The sequence below is a fragment of the Verruconis gallopava genome (genome assembly GCF_000836295.1).
Source record: "Verruconis gallopava strain CBS 43764 unplaced genomic scaffold supercont1.96, whole genome shotgun sequence".
NCBI lineage: Eukaryota > Fungi > Ascomycota > Dothideomycetes > Venturiales > Sympoventuriaceae > Verruconis > Verruconis gallopava.
The window spans coordinates 15321-29352 of NW_015622232.1; the positions used below are offsets into that span (position 1 = coordinate 15321).

General features: G+C 41.2%; 5 protein-coding genes across 5 annotated transcripts; 2 read left to right on the top strand and 3 right to left on the bottom strand.

Annotated features, from left to right (window-relative positions):
* The first annotated feature begins 1425 nt into the window (after nucleotides 1–1425).
* Nucleotides 1426–2490, top strand: PV09_09619 (uncharacterized protein). The gene has a single exon (XM_016363713.1). The coding sequence runs from the start codon at nucleotides 1490–1492 to the stop codon at nucleotides 2405–2407; it is 918 nt and encodes a 305-aa protein (XP_016208455.1). The 5' UTR covers nucleotides 1426–1489; the 3' UTR covers nucleotides 2408–2490.
* Nucleotides 2491–2559: 69 nt separating this feature from the next.
* PV09_09620 (uncharacterized protein) lies at nucleotides 2560–4335 on the bottom strand (the record flags this gene model as incomplete). The annotated part of the gene is made up of 3 exons (XM_016363714.1): nucleotides 2560–3917; nucleotides 3967–4062; nucleotides 4111–4335. The coding sequence occupies 3 exons, from the start codon at nucleotides 4333–4335 to the stop codon at nucleotides 2589–2591; spliced, it is 1650 nt and encodes a 549-aa protein (XP_016208456.1). The 3' UTR covers nucleotides 2560–2588.
* An 898-nt stretch (nucleotides 4336–5233) lies between these two features.
* PV09_09621 (uncharacterized protein) lies at nucleotides 5234–6706 on the bottom strand. The gene is made up of 3 exons (XM_016363715.1): nucleotides 6635–6706; nucleotides 5724–6581; nucleotides 5234–5674 (listed from the first exon to the last, which is right to left on the bottom strand). Exons 1-3 carry the CDS (start codon nucleotides 6672–6674, stop codon nucleotides 5535–5537), a joined length of 1038 nt encoding a protein of 345 aa, XP_016208457.1. The 5' UTR covers nucleotides 6675–6706; the 3' UTR covers nucleotides 5234–5534.
* Nucleotides 6707–6862: 156 nt separating this feature from the next.
* On the bottom strand, nucleotides 6863–8315 carry PV09_09622 (uncharacterized protein). The gene is made up of 3 exons (XM_016363716.1): nucleotides 8047–8315; nucleotides 7688–7964; nucleotides 6863–7634 (listed from the first exon to the last, which is right to left on the bottom strand). Exons 1-3 carry the CDS (start codon nucleotides 8272–8274, stop codon nucleotides 7009–7011), a joined length of 1131 nt encoding a protein of 376 aa, XP_016208458.1. The 5' UTR covers nucleotides 8275–8315; the 3' UTR covers nucleotides 6863–7008.
* Nucleotides 8316–8416: 101 nt separating this feature from the next.
* On the top strand, nucleotides 8417–9366 carry PV09_09623 (uncharacterized protein). Its single transcript, XM_016363717.1, has 3 exons — nucleotides 8417–8810; nucleotides 8861–8999; nucleotides 9047–9366. Exons 1-3 carry the CDS (start codon nucleotides 8510–8512, stop codon nucleotides 9198–9200), a joined length of 594 nt encoding a protein of 197 aa, XP_016208459.1. The 5' UTR covers nucleotides 8417–8509; the 3' UTR covers nucleotides 9201–9366.
* Nucleotides 9367–14032: the final 4666 nt, after the last annotated feature.

The window sequence follows — 14032 nt, forward strand, 5'->3', positions numbered from 1 at the left end:
ATTTTAGATGGTTCAGTGATATATAGGTATGGCGCGGTACTTGCGAATGTAGTGGTTTAATTTTAGTATTGCATATCTGGGGTTGTTGCATATTTGGGGTCTAGACCCTAGTAGTTAGTTAAATATATTCTTATATTTTAAAGCTTATACTATTCTAAGCTATAAATATAACTATCTTATCATATTTCCTTTTATAATAAGCTTTAGTTATGTAAGGGTATATATATTATATCACCCAGCTATACTAGCTAATTGAGCTAGTATAGCCTGTCTTTTTGAGCGATCCTCATGCGCAAAGGGTGGTTGCGTGACAAGTTATATGTTATTCCTTTGCTCTAAGAAGCTTATCCCTTCCAAAATGGTTCATATTAGTAAAGCTAGTCGGTACTGGGAAAGTATTCCTAACAGTAATTATATAATAATATCCTTATTAAAAGATTTTAATGCCTAAGGGGTGTCGCACTAGCTTGGGTGTCGCACTAGCTTGGGTGTCGCACTAGCTTGTGAATCACGTTAATAGAAGAAAATTCTTAATATTAATATATATAAATAGCCTTTATAAGTTAATATTATAATTTACTGGTTTTTTAAATCTTTAAGGTGGCATTAGAGCAATAAACGTGTCTAAAGTATGATAAGAATATGTTTAGTGTTGCAAATCTGGGGTTGTTGCATATTTGGGGTCTAGACCCTATATTGAGGTAACAGGATGGTGCCTATCATGTGTCAAGGTGAAATCCCGTGACATAGAGATGGCGCACATCTGGTTTCTCAGATCTTTGAATAGACACAAAGACAGATGCCAAGCAAGACAAGAATCATGCCAACCCACGCATCTATTTTAGTGAGCAGCGTTCGATAATGATGAATCTGGATATACTGACCCCTGCCAATGACTCTGCCTTCTGCCATCCATTCTCCTAAGACGGTAAATAAGAATGCAAGAGAATTTGTCGCGGGCACGGTAAGACTGAGCTCAGCCTGACCAACCAACAGAAAGAACCACACGCTCCCAGAGAGATTGAGTAACAACGGCACAAAGTAGGATGGCCTTAATACAATGTTGTGAATTGCATAGAAGGTATCCAGCAACCGTCTTTTTGTCGGTGAGATGTTCGAATTCGATTGGTACGGTCTTGCAAGTCCTTCAGACCTTAGTGATGCGAGCCTTATAAAAGGAGTAGTGAAGCCCCAGGCTAAGCCAACAGCGAGGAATCCTAATATATGGCGCCAGGTTGGTATTTCAGGTTTTGATATATCGCCAACCATGATGAAGTTTATGTTGCTTAGGAATATTCAGCTGGATTTTAGGGTAGTATCAGAAAATGAGACTTAAACATAGATGGTAGTGGTGTGGACCTGGTCCCTGCAAGTGGACCCTAAATATGCTACGCCAAGTCTCCGTGAGCTTCAACAGTCATACATCTTTGTCTATCACAAAAATTAAGCAACATACGTCGTTTCCAAAAATATTTTAAGCTCTACCACGATGATAGATTCGACTCAGTCTACAGGTCTTACATCAGAACAGCTGGATTTTTGGGAACGGAATGGCTATCTCATCATCCCCGATGCACTCCCGCCCCCCGTTGTATCGTCGCTGCTTGCGGAAACACGCGAACTGCTCTCAAACTTTGATATCTCTTCACACCCAATGACGAAATTTTCAACAGGTGGCAAAGATGGCAAAGACCATGTGGGAGACGGATATTTTCTCACTTCTGGCAATAAAATTTGTTTCTTCTTTGAAGAAGATGCCTTCACCGCATCGGGAGAGCTTCTCAAACCAAAAGAGATGTCAATTAACAAGATTGGACATTGTTTACACGAGCTTTCCCCGAGTTTCAAGGAAATATCTTTGAATAGTAGGAATTACGCCATAGCTCGTAGCTTAGGCTTCAAAGACCCGCGATGTTTACAGAGCATGGTCATTTGCAAGCAACCCGAAATTGGCGGCGCAGTACCTCCTCACCAGGACTCGACTTTCCTATACACCAACCCTCCATCGGCCGTTGGGTTCTGGTATGCTCTCGAAGATGCCACTGCCTCAAATGGGTGCCTGTCCTTTGTTGCTGGTTCTCACAAGCGAGCTCCTGTTCTTAAACGGTTTGTGAGATCAGAGAATGGGCAAGCGACCACGTTCGTGGACAATACAGGACCGCAATTTCCTTCCGCAACTCGGTTCATGGACGAGGAGGAGAACAGTCCTGGAGAATACACCGTTGGCGAGGTAAAGGCAGGCACACTTGTTCTGATACATGGCAATCTTCTTCACAAGAGTGAAAAGAATCTAAGTGGAAAAAGTCGATTTATATATACATTCCACATAATTGAGGGTGAGAATGAGTACGATGGTAGAAACTGGCTTCAACCACCTAACGACGGCTTTTCGAAGCTCTTGAGCTGATTAGGATAACAGAAAATGCGGTATGCTTCGTGATTTCAATTTCATCTATTCAGTCCAGAAGCTCGGCTTGTGTCTGGCTATCGTAGCAAATGCACCATGCAACATGTCCTGTAGGCTCGCAACACAATGTGGGTATCTATATACAGACGGTCCTGCACAAATTGTATAGCCAACGCCACTCTTAACCAAGAGTGTCTTCCGCCCGTCTTCGGATGCGAATTGTGGCTTTCATAGGCGGAATGATGTGCTGACCGAACCATGTATTTGGAGGTCGTGACTCCAGCGACTCAATGTCGTAGTGCATAGTGACGTATGCCAAAAGCAACTTGAGTTCGTGTGACACAAGAAAACGACCAGGACACGCGTGGCGTCCATGACCAAAGGTCAAAAACTTCTCTGAAGTCGAGGAGCAGCTCAGCTGCTTGCTCTCCAGAGTAGCCGTTTTCCATTCTCTCCTCTGCTCTTTCACCAACATATCCTCTCGTTCACGTTGTCGTGCAAAACGAAACGGATCAAAGGAATTTGCGTTTTCATACATCTGGGTATCATGCATGATGTTGTGCGCATCAACAGAGACAGTCGAGCCAAATGGCAGTCTGAATCCCAGACCCTTGTGTTCTAAACCATCCTTCGCAACCACCTTTCGCTGCAGGCCCCTCGTTACGAAACCAGAGACACGCATGGACTCTCGTATTGCCGAGTCGGTGTAAACAAGATGTGCTACAGATGCTTTAGACCAAATTCCATTGCACGCTTTATACCTTGCCTCAGCCTCCTCCCGAATGACCTCCACGGGCGTTTTCCTGTCCTCACCGTAGGGTTGGGAGGCCAGAAGGTCAAAAAGACAGTTTGTAATCGTGAATACGGTTGTGTGAATTGCGCCAAAATTTATTGGCATTAGCCTTTTGCTGATCATCTCGGGCTCCAACTCGATTTTATTTCCTTCCTTCTGGGCGAGTCGAATATGCCAATTGAGGTAATCATTTGGCTCGTCCCATTCGAAGTCTTGTTGAGTATCCTTGCGAGCCATATTCTCAAGTCGTTCTCTGATGACGGGTAGATGCAAAGAAGCGCTTTGTCTGTAATGGTGCATGCTGAGTAATCCTATCAGCCTGCCGATCAAAGGCTCTAGAAGTCGTGGAACAAAACGCAGCAAGATGATGGCCGTGCTGACGTCGCCCGTAAAAGCTTCCATGGACTTTAAGTATAATTCATTTCGACATAGCGGAAGGCCAATAAAGACGCGATTCGATGCCCGCGCTATAATGTGCATCATATTGTCGAAAACACACACCTCTTTCCAAATGCCTGTGTCTTTGCCCCATGTATCATCTATTGCACAACCTATCTCATCCCAAAGATCCTCTATAAGATCTCCAATCCGTCGGCCCATGTTACGATGGACGACATGCTCGTGGAATGGTTCTCTTAAAATTCTAGGATGCGTGAATGCATATGCTCCAGCAAGTGTGTCATAATGCAGAGCAGCTGCAGACAAGACAGTGTCTGGCTGTTGCTTAATGAGCAATAGTCGTGTGTATACGTTGAAGTTGACTTACCTGGTCCAACAACCAACGAATTTCACTGTTTGGTATTATAACTTCTGGCTTTCCTGAAAAATCTGGCAATATATATGCTTGGCCTTTCGAAGAATACTTTTATACCGTCAGTTAAAATTAAAGCTTTTATTCTTATGGTCACACCTTGTCATAACCAATCTTAAGCCATTGTCTAATACGGCTAAAACTTGCGAAGTGCGCACGGGTCTCCGCAAAGAGTTTGCTGGCGTCCTTGCCTATCCATGGTATAGTTGTGGGTAATCGTTCATACGATGTAGCGAACGAATATATGACAGAGACCAAGACAAAGCAAAGGGAAAGAAATACAGTAGGTTGTGGAAGTACTTTTGATGATGACTCAAGCACCATTTTGATCGCGTCACAATACTTCGAATGTCGCTCCTCCGATGATGGGGGAGAAGGCAGAATTCCAAGGCTAGGAATCACCGTGTCAACCGCAAAGCTACGACACGGAATGGATTATTGGAAGAGAGTGGATAATTCAATCCATCGGATGGTGGTAAACACGTCAAATTTATTGAACTGGATATATATTGTCGCATAAAACCGGAAGAGACTGATTGGATGTCGAATGTAATCGGAACTCGTTGAAATGGTGAAGTAAGAGTGATTGATATAAGGTAGAAGAAAGAACAGGTGGGACGTTTGTGGCTCGGGCTGGCAATAAACACGTAGACCTTGAGGGAGAGCGAGGGAGAGAAAGAGAGAGAGAGAAAGAGAGGGAGAGAAAGAGAGGGAGAGAAAGAGAGGGAGAGAAAGAGAGGGAGAGAGTGAGACTAGAAACTAGGAAACGAATTCCGCCTCAGGACAGTATTTCTTGAATGTGCAGCTTGGGTGTTGGCGTGGCCCTCCGGCTGAGGATAAAGCTTGATACACATCCTGCTTCACATGGGAACAAACAGCCCCAGACAATACACTCGCACGCTCAACCACCGAGTAGGCCGAAACTAGCTTCTGGGATATGCGCACTAAAGCATTTTGACCCATTTGAATACCGCGAAGAAAGTAGCCAGATAGCCTAAAATTGGCATCTTGAGAGGGATACAGAAGATTCTGATCGGATGTTGTGCCTTCCGAAAACACGCTCGCTTAAGCTTGGACTGCGGCGCTTTCTGTCCTATCACCAACACCCGCTGCGGTCGCTATCAGCGGGGAATATTCAAGTCATGAGCAAGGCTGATCTTGGCTCGATCAAAAGAAGTGTGGCGACGATAGAAACTGGGAGTTCTTTAGTCTTTAATTGTATTGAACATTGGGGCTTATGGAGGTGACGCTTCTTGTTTTCTTGGCAGGAGGCATATGGTACAAATCTGCGTATTACCTTTATCAGGAACGGAAACATTTGTTCTACTTTCTGAGAACCCGCTCGTTTCAATGAACACTGAGATGCTTATTTTGTACACTGACAGGCCTGGAAATCCGACAATGCATGAAATTGAGCAGGCCATGGTGCATGCTTGTGGCATTTACATAATTACAACATTGAAGGCTCATTCACTCTCGGCGCAGCATATATTACAGAAGAATGGATGCATCATTGTCCCACACTACCAGAGAGGATACTGTCTTTGTAACGTAATCGGTCTGTCTGGTAAATGCAACCACAGCTTCCTGTTCTTGAGTTTCTCTTCTCGTTCCTGCCATTGTCGAACCCTTGTTGCCTCTTCTTTCAACAGAACAGTAATTTCTGCATTGTCTGTCAACATTGCGTCCAATAGAATAGTGGCCATACTCACTGGCTGTCCGGTGTTTGTGGCGATAAACTTTTCCCTTGCCTCTATACTCAGCAGTTATGGTGTGGTCGCCTTTGTTAACCCAAGCTTGATCTACATAGATACTCGTGCGATCAGTGACAAGCTTCCTCTTGCCGTTCTTTGTTTCGATCTCAACTGGCTCGCCAGCTCTATTCTCGACCTTCCCTAAGCCCATGCCGCGACTGACGATCGCCAACGTTTTCGCGTACTCCAGGTGCTTCATGATATCCTGAGCAACTCGCTTTTTGCTCAGTTGCATTTGGGCAATGGCGTCATCGATGGGTTTTCCCGCAATTTGGCGAGCCAAATGGACCAGCTTCTTTGTCGACGTTTTGAACATAGCACTACTGACCATACATTCCCTCTCAGTTCGCTTGATAATCTCGGCTTTAGTGAATTCCCCCCTCTTGCGTATTTGCTGTATCACCTTCCTCCTTTGCCATGAAAGCCGTTTACTAGGCTCCGGATCCAACACGTTCAGCAACGCTTCAGGGTCAATCAGTTCATATGACGGCTGCGGGACATTGATTGCCTGCTCGCCAACAGATGGAGATTCTCCATGACTGTCGAAAATTGACTCTTTTGAGGGCAGGCCTCTAGCAATGAGGTCTGCGCTTTCTGTCTCTTTGCACTCCTTCTGGCTGTCCAACTCTTTTTGTAGAAGTGAGGATGGTGCCTTCTTTAGGTACTTTTGCAAATGACTATTTATGTGGTTTTCAGGTTCTCTGCGGCTCTCTGCAGTATTGGATGAGTAATTGAGACGGGGGCTATGCCGAATGGTAAGAGACGCGAATCGGCACGGAGGACAGATGCTGTTGATCGAATGGCTGAGACTGTGACCTGAAAGATGAACTTAGAACAACCTGCTCGAAAATGGTGTCATCATTGCATACCTGGTTCAAGGAACGTCCTCTGCACTGCCCTCGATGCCATGGGGGGCAGAAGGGGTTATGCAGTTCGATGTGTAGCTCTCTTGAACTTTTGATGAAGAAGGTGCTCAATACGGAAATGTTCCTTAGATGTCACGTGACAATAATGGCTTCTTGTGAGTCTCGCGAATTTTAGTGGCTTCAGTGTACAGCTTTAGCGTGAGAGTTTCGTAAATATTTTGAATCTCATAATAGAAATGAATCCAGAATATTTTAATTGTTTTTATACTATAGCAACCAACATGTAAATTACAAATTGTGACGTTTGATTTTAAGCAGCCTTTTGCAATTAATAAGCGGCTAGCGTTCTTCGCTGTGAAAACATGGGGGTTTAATTATCATGTTGTACCTGGGGCTGTCCGTAGTTTCCCTTTTGCTGACACTTTGATTTTGCCTGACCCAAGAACCGTCTTCCCTCCTGATTGCGGCCTGATTTTTTGCAGTGGTAAAGCCGCCATGGCCTCTCGAATAATCTTTACGCCATCCACAACATGACCACCTTCTTGAAGTTCCTGAAGCCTTCCGCGTTTTTGCAGTCCCTTTCCTCGCATACCTTTGCCGTTCACTATTCTCACGGGAGGAGAGATCTTCCACTCTTCGGGAAAGTTGTACACCGGCTTCTGCACGTGGTGCCGAAGATCAATCGGAACATCTGAAAACATGTCCTTTGAATTTCTAGCTTCTTGGACTAATTTCTGAAGGAGATCGCCGAGGTAGCGTTTGTTCTGTGCCGAAGTCGCGAATGATTCGCAAGACATTTTGATTGTTTTCTTTTCTGGATTGTAACGCGCACCAACAAGCTTGATTAGCTTGACTTGTTGTTCCTCATTTAAGTTTGGGAGCTCGGAGGGGTTAAATTCGACTGTAACTTTCTTCGCAGCCGGATGATCTTCGCCCATATAGCTCGTATAACGAAAGCGAAGTGGTGTAGCTGACGAGGGAGGTTGGAAAGGCTGTCTTAATTCTATTTGATACCGTTAGCTATGCCTACCACATTAATGAAAAACGATGTCGCACTATGAAGTAGTGGCAGCTCCCACGCCGCCAGTTTTGCATATTCCTTGAGATCTCTGCGGGATTCAGACTCTCCATGGGCAAGTATTGTCGCTCTTTCTACATCTACATGAGTACCTGTAACGTTCCTTATGCTAGTCCTTTCGCGGGTCGCTGAAAAACTTGTCACTCCATTGGCCTCTTCCATCGGAGATGTCGGCTCGACTGCATCGAGATCTCGATCATCAAATGCATTAGCTGAAGCGATATCATCGTGAACAGTGTTTGATTTGTCAATCTCCTGAGCATTCGGCATTAGTGGTTAAAGTCATGTCGACGTGAACGGAAGTTGGGGCAGGTTTATTTGGTGCAAACGATCTTACATAAGACTCGGCAGGAAGAGCTTTTGATAGTGGCTCGCGGATTAGCTTTTCGCTTTCCTCGTATAACAATAGGCGCGAAGTTGTGAACGTTTGGTGGTTGCTCCATATTGCAGATTGTTTGGGCCGTCGAACCGGGTGCAGCCTGCCCACTCGCATCCGACATCTTGATGTCGATGATATTATCTGTAGATATGATGTGGACACCAGACGGCCCGCCGTGGGACTCATGTCTACTCTCAACAGACAATATGAAGGAAATGGGGTGGACGAATCCTTCATCTGGCGATGGTCTCACTAAGCAGCTTTCGAACTTTGTGACCCCTTTCGGCAACCTCCGACCAACTCCGCAATCAATTCGCTTAAGCCTAAGCTGGTCCTTCCTTCAAGACCTACTTTTATGGGCTAGGCGAACGTTTGATTCGCCCTTTAGGGCCTTGTTCATGAAGAAAACTTGATAATAGCCATGCTCGAGCGATATTGTTTTGTCACTGTGGGTGCAACGGCTGCTTTTGATGCTCTTGTTCGTGCAGTCCTTGACGCAAGTTTTCTTCAAGCACTTGCAAAACAAGGCTATACGAATATTCTTGTACAGTTTGGAAAAGATGGTAGACAGCTCTTCACAGACCTCGCTGTAGCCATCGGGAGAAACGGTATCTACGGGCTAAAGGTCCAAGGATTTGATCTGACAAGGAAACTGCGAGAGGCAATGCGACTTACGCGTGCGGAACAAGGACGTCGTGAAGGCATTGTCATATGCCATGCAGGTAAAACACTTTTGGAGTGTTTTTGGCATACAAATGTTAATATTCTCTAGGAACTGGCTCTGTCCTTGACGCTATCCGAATTGGGGTGCCTGTTATTGTCGTCCCTAACCCTACTCTGCTTGACAATCATCAAGTTGAGTTCGCTGAGCAAATGGCCAACATGGAATACGCAGTTCATGGGAAAATCGAGTATGTTGTAGCCTATAGCGATGCTTCGGCTGCTAACAATCGCCTAGCACCCTTTTAGAATCCCTTGAAAAGGCAGAGGAGCTTCGCAAGAAGATTGCATCACGTCCGCCAGTAAACTCTGGAGAACGTAGACAAAGCGCAGGTCTTGGAGCTGTTCTGGATGAAGAGATGGGTATAGAGGTTGCTGGTCACATTGAATAGGTGTAGTTACCCGTCGATATAATTGCGAGCGACACATTGCTACTACATATGCAAGACTTACAATTTTATTGCGATCTTGAATATGGACATGACGTGTGATTAATGGAATTGGTTCATCTATGCTTCGATAATTGCCTTAACATCCAAACAAAGCTCATGAGGTAATTTGCCCCTGCTTCTCACGCTTAGATGGACATTCTTACCGTCGTCATTGAACATGCCTCCTGTATAGCATATCCACCCACACGGTATTACTCTGGCTTGCCAAACTGGCCATGACGATACCAGCGTTAACAAAATCCTCAACCAAGCAGAAGAGCATTCCATCACAATCTTTTGCAGCCATATTATCTACTGGTACAGGATGAAATCCTGTATAGCCCGTAACTGTTGAGTTATATTTGGCCTTCCCTAAAGCTATTACAAGATCGAGTGCCTCGCTCATAACACCGATCCTGTTAGCCTTAACTCAAAGGTGTTGCAGGAGGCATGAAGTACTGGTTTCTGTATTTCACGTTCGCATTGGAGCCCACCTAGAGGAGAATTTTATCGGAGTATGTCTCAGAGCTCGTTACGAGCACATTTCGACCGAACCGATTCATGAATATGGTCTTGTGTGTATTAGTATCTGCTATGGTATCCAAATTGTTGTCCCCAAATAACCAGCGAGTTAGTGGGACTGGGTCGACAATGGTGGACGGTCATCATGCTGAGCGGCGTAAGCAGCATATAATGAGTCGCGGAGCTGTCGAGTCTGCTCCTGAGAGATAAGTAATGGATATGTAATGCTGAGAAGTGTATTGAGCTTTATGATTGACGGTCCACTCTCAAATCCAGTCAACTGAGATGCTATACATGCTCACGCTGCAAGATAAGAATGATGACAGCGCTGAGGCGAACCCAAGCAGGAATGGATCGCCATCGCTTCTGAAACCTGTAGGAAGATTGACTGTTAAATTTTTAGGCGGATACGGATTGGTAAAGGGTATGTTATAGCCATACAAGACTTTTGCTGCAGTGGTCCACCGAAACGGATCATGCGTCAAGAAGCCAGCTCTGTCAAGCTCAGGAGCCAAAGGCATAGCATTAGAGAGAGATAGAAGCCCATGTGAAGTCGATTACAGAACATACCCTGGACTTCTGAAGCACATCTTATGCTCCCGCCAGTATCTGAACAAATTGTCAAATCGAGCCACTCATACGCTCCGGTACCAGCTCTGGGCCCTGATGAAGACAAAGAGGGTTCCGATAACAAGGTGAATTAAATCAACACCGTCAGCGGTGGCTAGCTCCCCGTTGGCAAACTGAGACGTTTTCAATTTATCCATAACCACAGCTTCTGCAATGTTGTAAGAGGTTGATGTAAGTGTGATATCAAGATAGGGAACAGTATATCTGGATTAAGTATTAAGACTGATAACTAAGGAACTAAACTAAGCTAAGTTCTAAGTATAGTATAAATATCCCTTTATTATAGGGTATATAATATATAACCTAAGTATATATATCCTATATATTAGTATACTCTATTCCTTATTATCCATATATGGCAATGTATGATATACCAAAAGAGAGGAGTAATAATGCTAACCGAATATACTATAAAGAACTCCTTAATCTTAGAGGATATAAAAGGAGAAAGAAGAACAAAAATATAGAGAAAGGGAGAGATTTAAGATACAGAAAAATATTCTTTAATATAAAGATATTATTTTTTATAGCTTTAGTCTTTTATAGCTCTGTTACGAGGTAACACGTGAATAGTCATGTGGGTATGATTCTGATTATTTTGCTTATTTTAAGCAAAATAAGCGCATCAACTAATAGTTAACAGCCGGGGTGTCATTAATTAGTAAAAATAATTATTCTACTTATTTTAAATAGAATAAGTAGAATAAGTAAGGTAATAAGGATACTAAAGATTAGGTTTATATAAATATCCTATCTCTATTAGTGTTATACCTCTTTATAATTTAACTATCTAGTTTATTTAGTAATTAGTCTAAATATATTTCTATACTTTTAAAGTTTATACTATTCTAAGTTATAAATATAACTATCTTATTATATTCCTTCTATAATAAGCTTTTATTATATCTTATTCCTTTACTCTAGGAAGCTAAACCCTTCTAAAATAGCTTATATTAGTAAAGCTAATTAATATTAAGAAGGTACTTCTAATAAAAGTTGAATTACTAAGTTATTAGATAAGGTAAGGAATAATATCTTATATCTACTATCTTTAAGAGAAATAGTAGAAGTTAATAATAATCTAATCTATTAAAGAAAAAGGTTAAGGTTACTTTAAATATAAGTACTACTAGGCTATTAATATCTAGAATAGTAATATTATTATTATTTCCTTTACTATTAAGAGATCTGGAAATTCTATTAGATACTTAATTATCTAATAGTTCTAATTTATCTAATTTAAACTCTAACTCTAGAAGTGAAGACCTATTTAAAAATAATATAGTTTAACCTAAAATTAACTTATCTAAACCTTTTAAAAGGGAATAATTTAAATATAAGGTTTTTAGGTCTTAGCTTAGAATTTATATCTATTAGAACTAGGATAAGCTTGAAACTAAAGAGAAGAAAGTTATATATATAGTTTTTTATTTAAAAAGAAATATATATATCTAGATCTAGAGGTAAGTTGATCAATATATCTTAAAGAAGGGAGATATTCTATATAATATTAAAAGGATTTTCTAGAGCTACTTAGTATTTATAGGAGAAATAGATTAGTACTTTTAGTAAGTTAATAAGACTTATTTAGCTAAAAAGAAATTATTAGAACTATATTAAAAGTTGTCACGGAACCACTAGAAGTGATCTGCTTAAGTTATTATATGAGGTAAACTGATGAGGCTATTAACTATCTATTCAGTTATGCTATACTAAAGTATTGTATAATAATAAAGATATTATATAAAGAAGGGAAGGCCCGAAAGTAGTTCTTACTAAAAATATAAAGGGGGCCTTATTATATTTTTCCTAATTAGGATTTGGGCGCGCGCGTGGTGAAATCAAATTAGGAAGTCAGTTTAGTTTAGGAGTCCAGTTAGCTAATATTGGTGCTACTTTAATCAGATAGGTAATAGGATAGTACTAATTATATATTATAGGGGTGACCCTATAATAATACCCCCCTTTTAACTGGTAAAGCCTCTAGAGAGGGGCCTAGGGAGGGAGTTCCAGGAGTTCGAGCTCAGGTGTTCAGGTCCAGATTATCAGATATTCTGGTTTAGGTGTTCAGGCCCGGTTATTCAAATTCAGGCACTTAGGTTTAGTTACTTAGGTTTAGGTATTCAGGTTTGGTTATTCAGATTTAGGCACTTAAGTTTAGTTATTTAGGTTTAGGTATTTAGGTTTGGTTATTTAGGTTTAGGTTAGATTATTATAGTCTTAGAGCTTATATTATAATTATTTAATATAGGATATATTTTATATTTTATACTTAATAAGAGCTACTATTTTAAGTAGAATATTTTTAGGTTTCTAAGTATTATTATCTGGATTATTATATCTATACTATTTAATCAGGAACTGTAGTTAGTGGCGGTGGATTCATATATTTAGGATCTATTTGACTAGGTATTTATCTTCTCTATTAATCTTGATTAGGGGTAGTAACTCCTATTACTAGCTAAGTAGTAGTTTATAGCTAGTTAATAGCATTAAATTTAATATATTAATTATAGGCTATATATATATTAAGCTAGGTAGCTTTAATTTATATATATAGGGTAATATTTTTTTTAATCTTATATAGGCCTGCATTCTTCTAGTCCAGTTTCTTAGTTAGGTGATAGCTATATATATTCTTTAAGTTTAGCCAAACCTGATCGCCTACCTGGTAGTTAGGTCCTATTTACCTATTATAATTAGCCTTTTTAGCATAGATAGCCTGGGCCTAGGCTATTTTATTATATAAGTGTCAGTTTAGTTTATATATCTGGCTTATAAAGTAGTTAATATTACTAATTATTAGAGATTATAGGCTGTTAAAGGATGGCTTAAAACCCATTCGCGGGTACTAGCCAGTATTTATTAGGAATAGTATTATTCCTATTATCTTATTTCAGCTATTATTAGTAGTAAATTCTACTATAGGTAGCCAGTTATCCTAATTATTTTATATATAGTCTATAAAGCTTTAGAGGTACTACTCTATTTCCCTATTTATGCATTTAGTTTGGCTATCTGTGTGAGGAACGGAGTAGGAACATACGCACGGTACAGCTGCGCTCAGGCCGTGGGTCACGTGCTCCAGGGGGAAGCAGTATTTAAGCTATATATAGTGTCTACCTTAGTTTTACTCCTTAGTTATCAGTTTTAATACTAATCTATACTTATTACTCCCTATCCTGATATCATGCTTATATTTACCCCTTATAATTCTGATAACTCTTTACTAAAATAAAGGTATAGGCCTGATATTAGGATATCAGAATAATTATATAATAATAGTATCTCTATATCTATTATTAAACTAGAATCTTTATTATTAATACTATTAATTAATGAGCAAATCAGGGAATTAAAGAAAAGAGAAGCAGACCTTCGAAGTGTCATGGGGTCACCCCTATGACACGTGATTGGCACCATCCTGTTGCCTGTCTGATTAAAGCAGCACCGACATCAGCTAACATGACCTAACATGACCCAACGTTACCTAACGTTGGCCAACTGGACTCCTGAACTAAACTGACTTCCTAATTCGATTTCACCGCGCGCGCGCCCAAATCCCAATTAGGAAAGGTGTGATAAGGCCCCCTTTATATTCTCAGCAAGAACTACTTTCGGGCCTTCCCTTCTTCATGCAA

Coding starts and splice junctions, on each gene's coding strand:
- PV09_09622 (XM_016363716.1), bottom strand. CDS start 8,274: ATGAGTCCCACGGCGGGCCGTCTGGTGTCCACATCATATCTACAGATA. Junction 7,965..8,046: donor CTCTTCCTGCCGAGTCTTAT/GTAAGATCGTTT, acceptor CCGAATGCTCAG/GAGATTGACAAATCAAACAC. Junction 7,635..7,687: donor GGAGCTGCCACTACTTCATA/GTGCGACATCGT, acceptor GGTATCAAATAG/AATTAAGACAGCCTTTCCAA.
- PV09_09619 (XM_016363713.1), top strand. CDS start 1,490: ATGATAGATTCGACTCAGTCTACAGGTCTTACATCAGAACAGCTGGAT.
- PV09_09623 (XM_016363717.1), top strand. CDS start 8,510: ATGCTCGAGCGATATTGTTTTGTCACTGTGGGTGCAACGGCTGCTTTT. Junction 8,811..8,860: donor CATTGTCATATGCCATGCAG/GTAAAACACTTT, acceptor AATATTCTCTAG/GAACTGGCTCTGTCCTTGAC. Junction 9,000..9,046: donor GCAGTTCATGGGAAAATCGA/GTATGTTGTAGC, acceptor ACAATCGCCTAG/CACCCTTTTAGAATCCCTTG.
- PV09_09621 (XM_016363715.1), bottom strand. CDS start 6,674: ATGGCATCGAGGGCAGTGCAGAGGACGTTCCTTGAACCAG. Junction 6,582..6,634: donor GAGGACGTTCCTTGAACCAG/GTATGCAATGAT, acceptor TTCATCTTTCAG/GTCACAGTCTCAGCCATTCG. Junction 5,675..5,723: donor CCACAAACACCGGACAGCCA/GTGAGTATGGCC, acceptor CAGACAATGCAG/AAATTACTGTTCTGTTGAAA.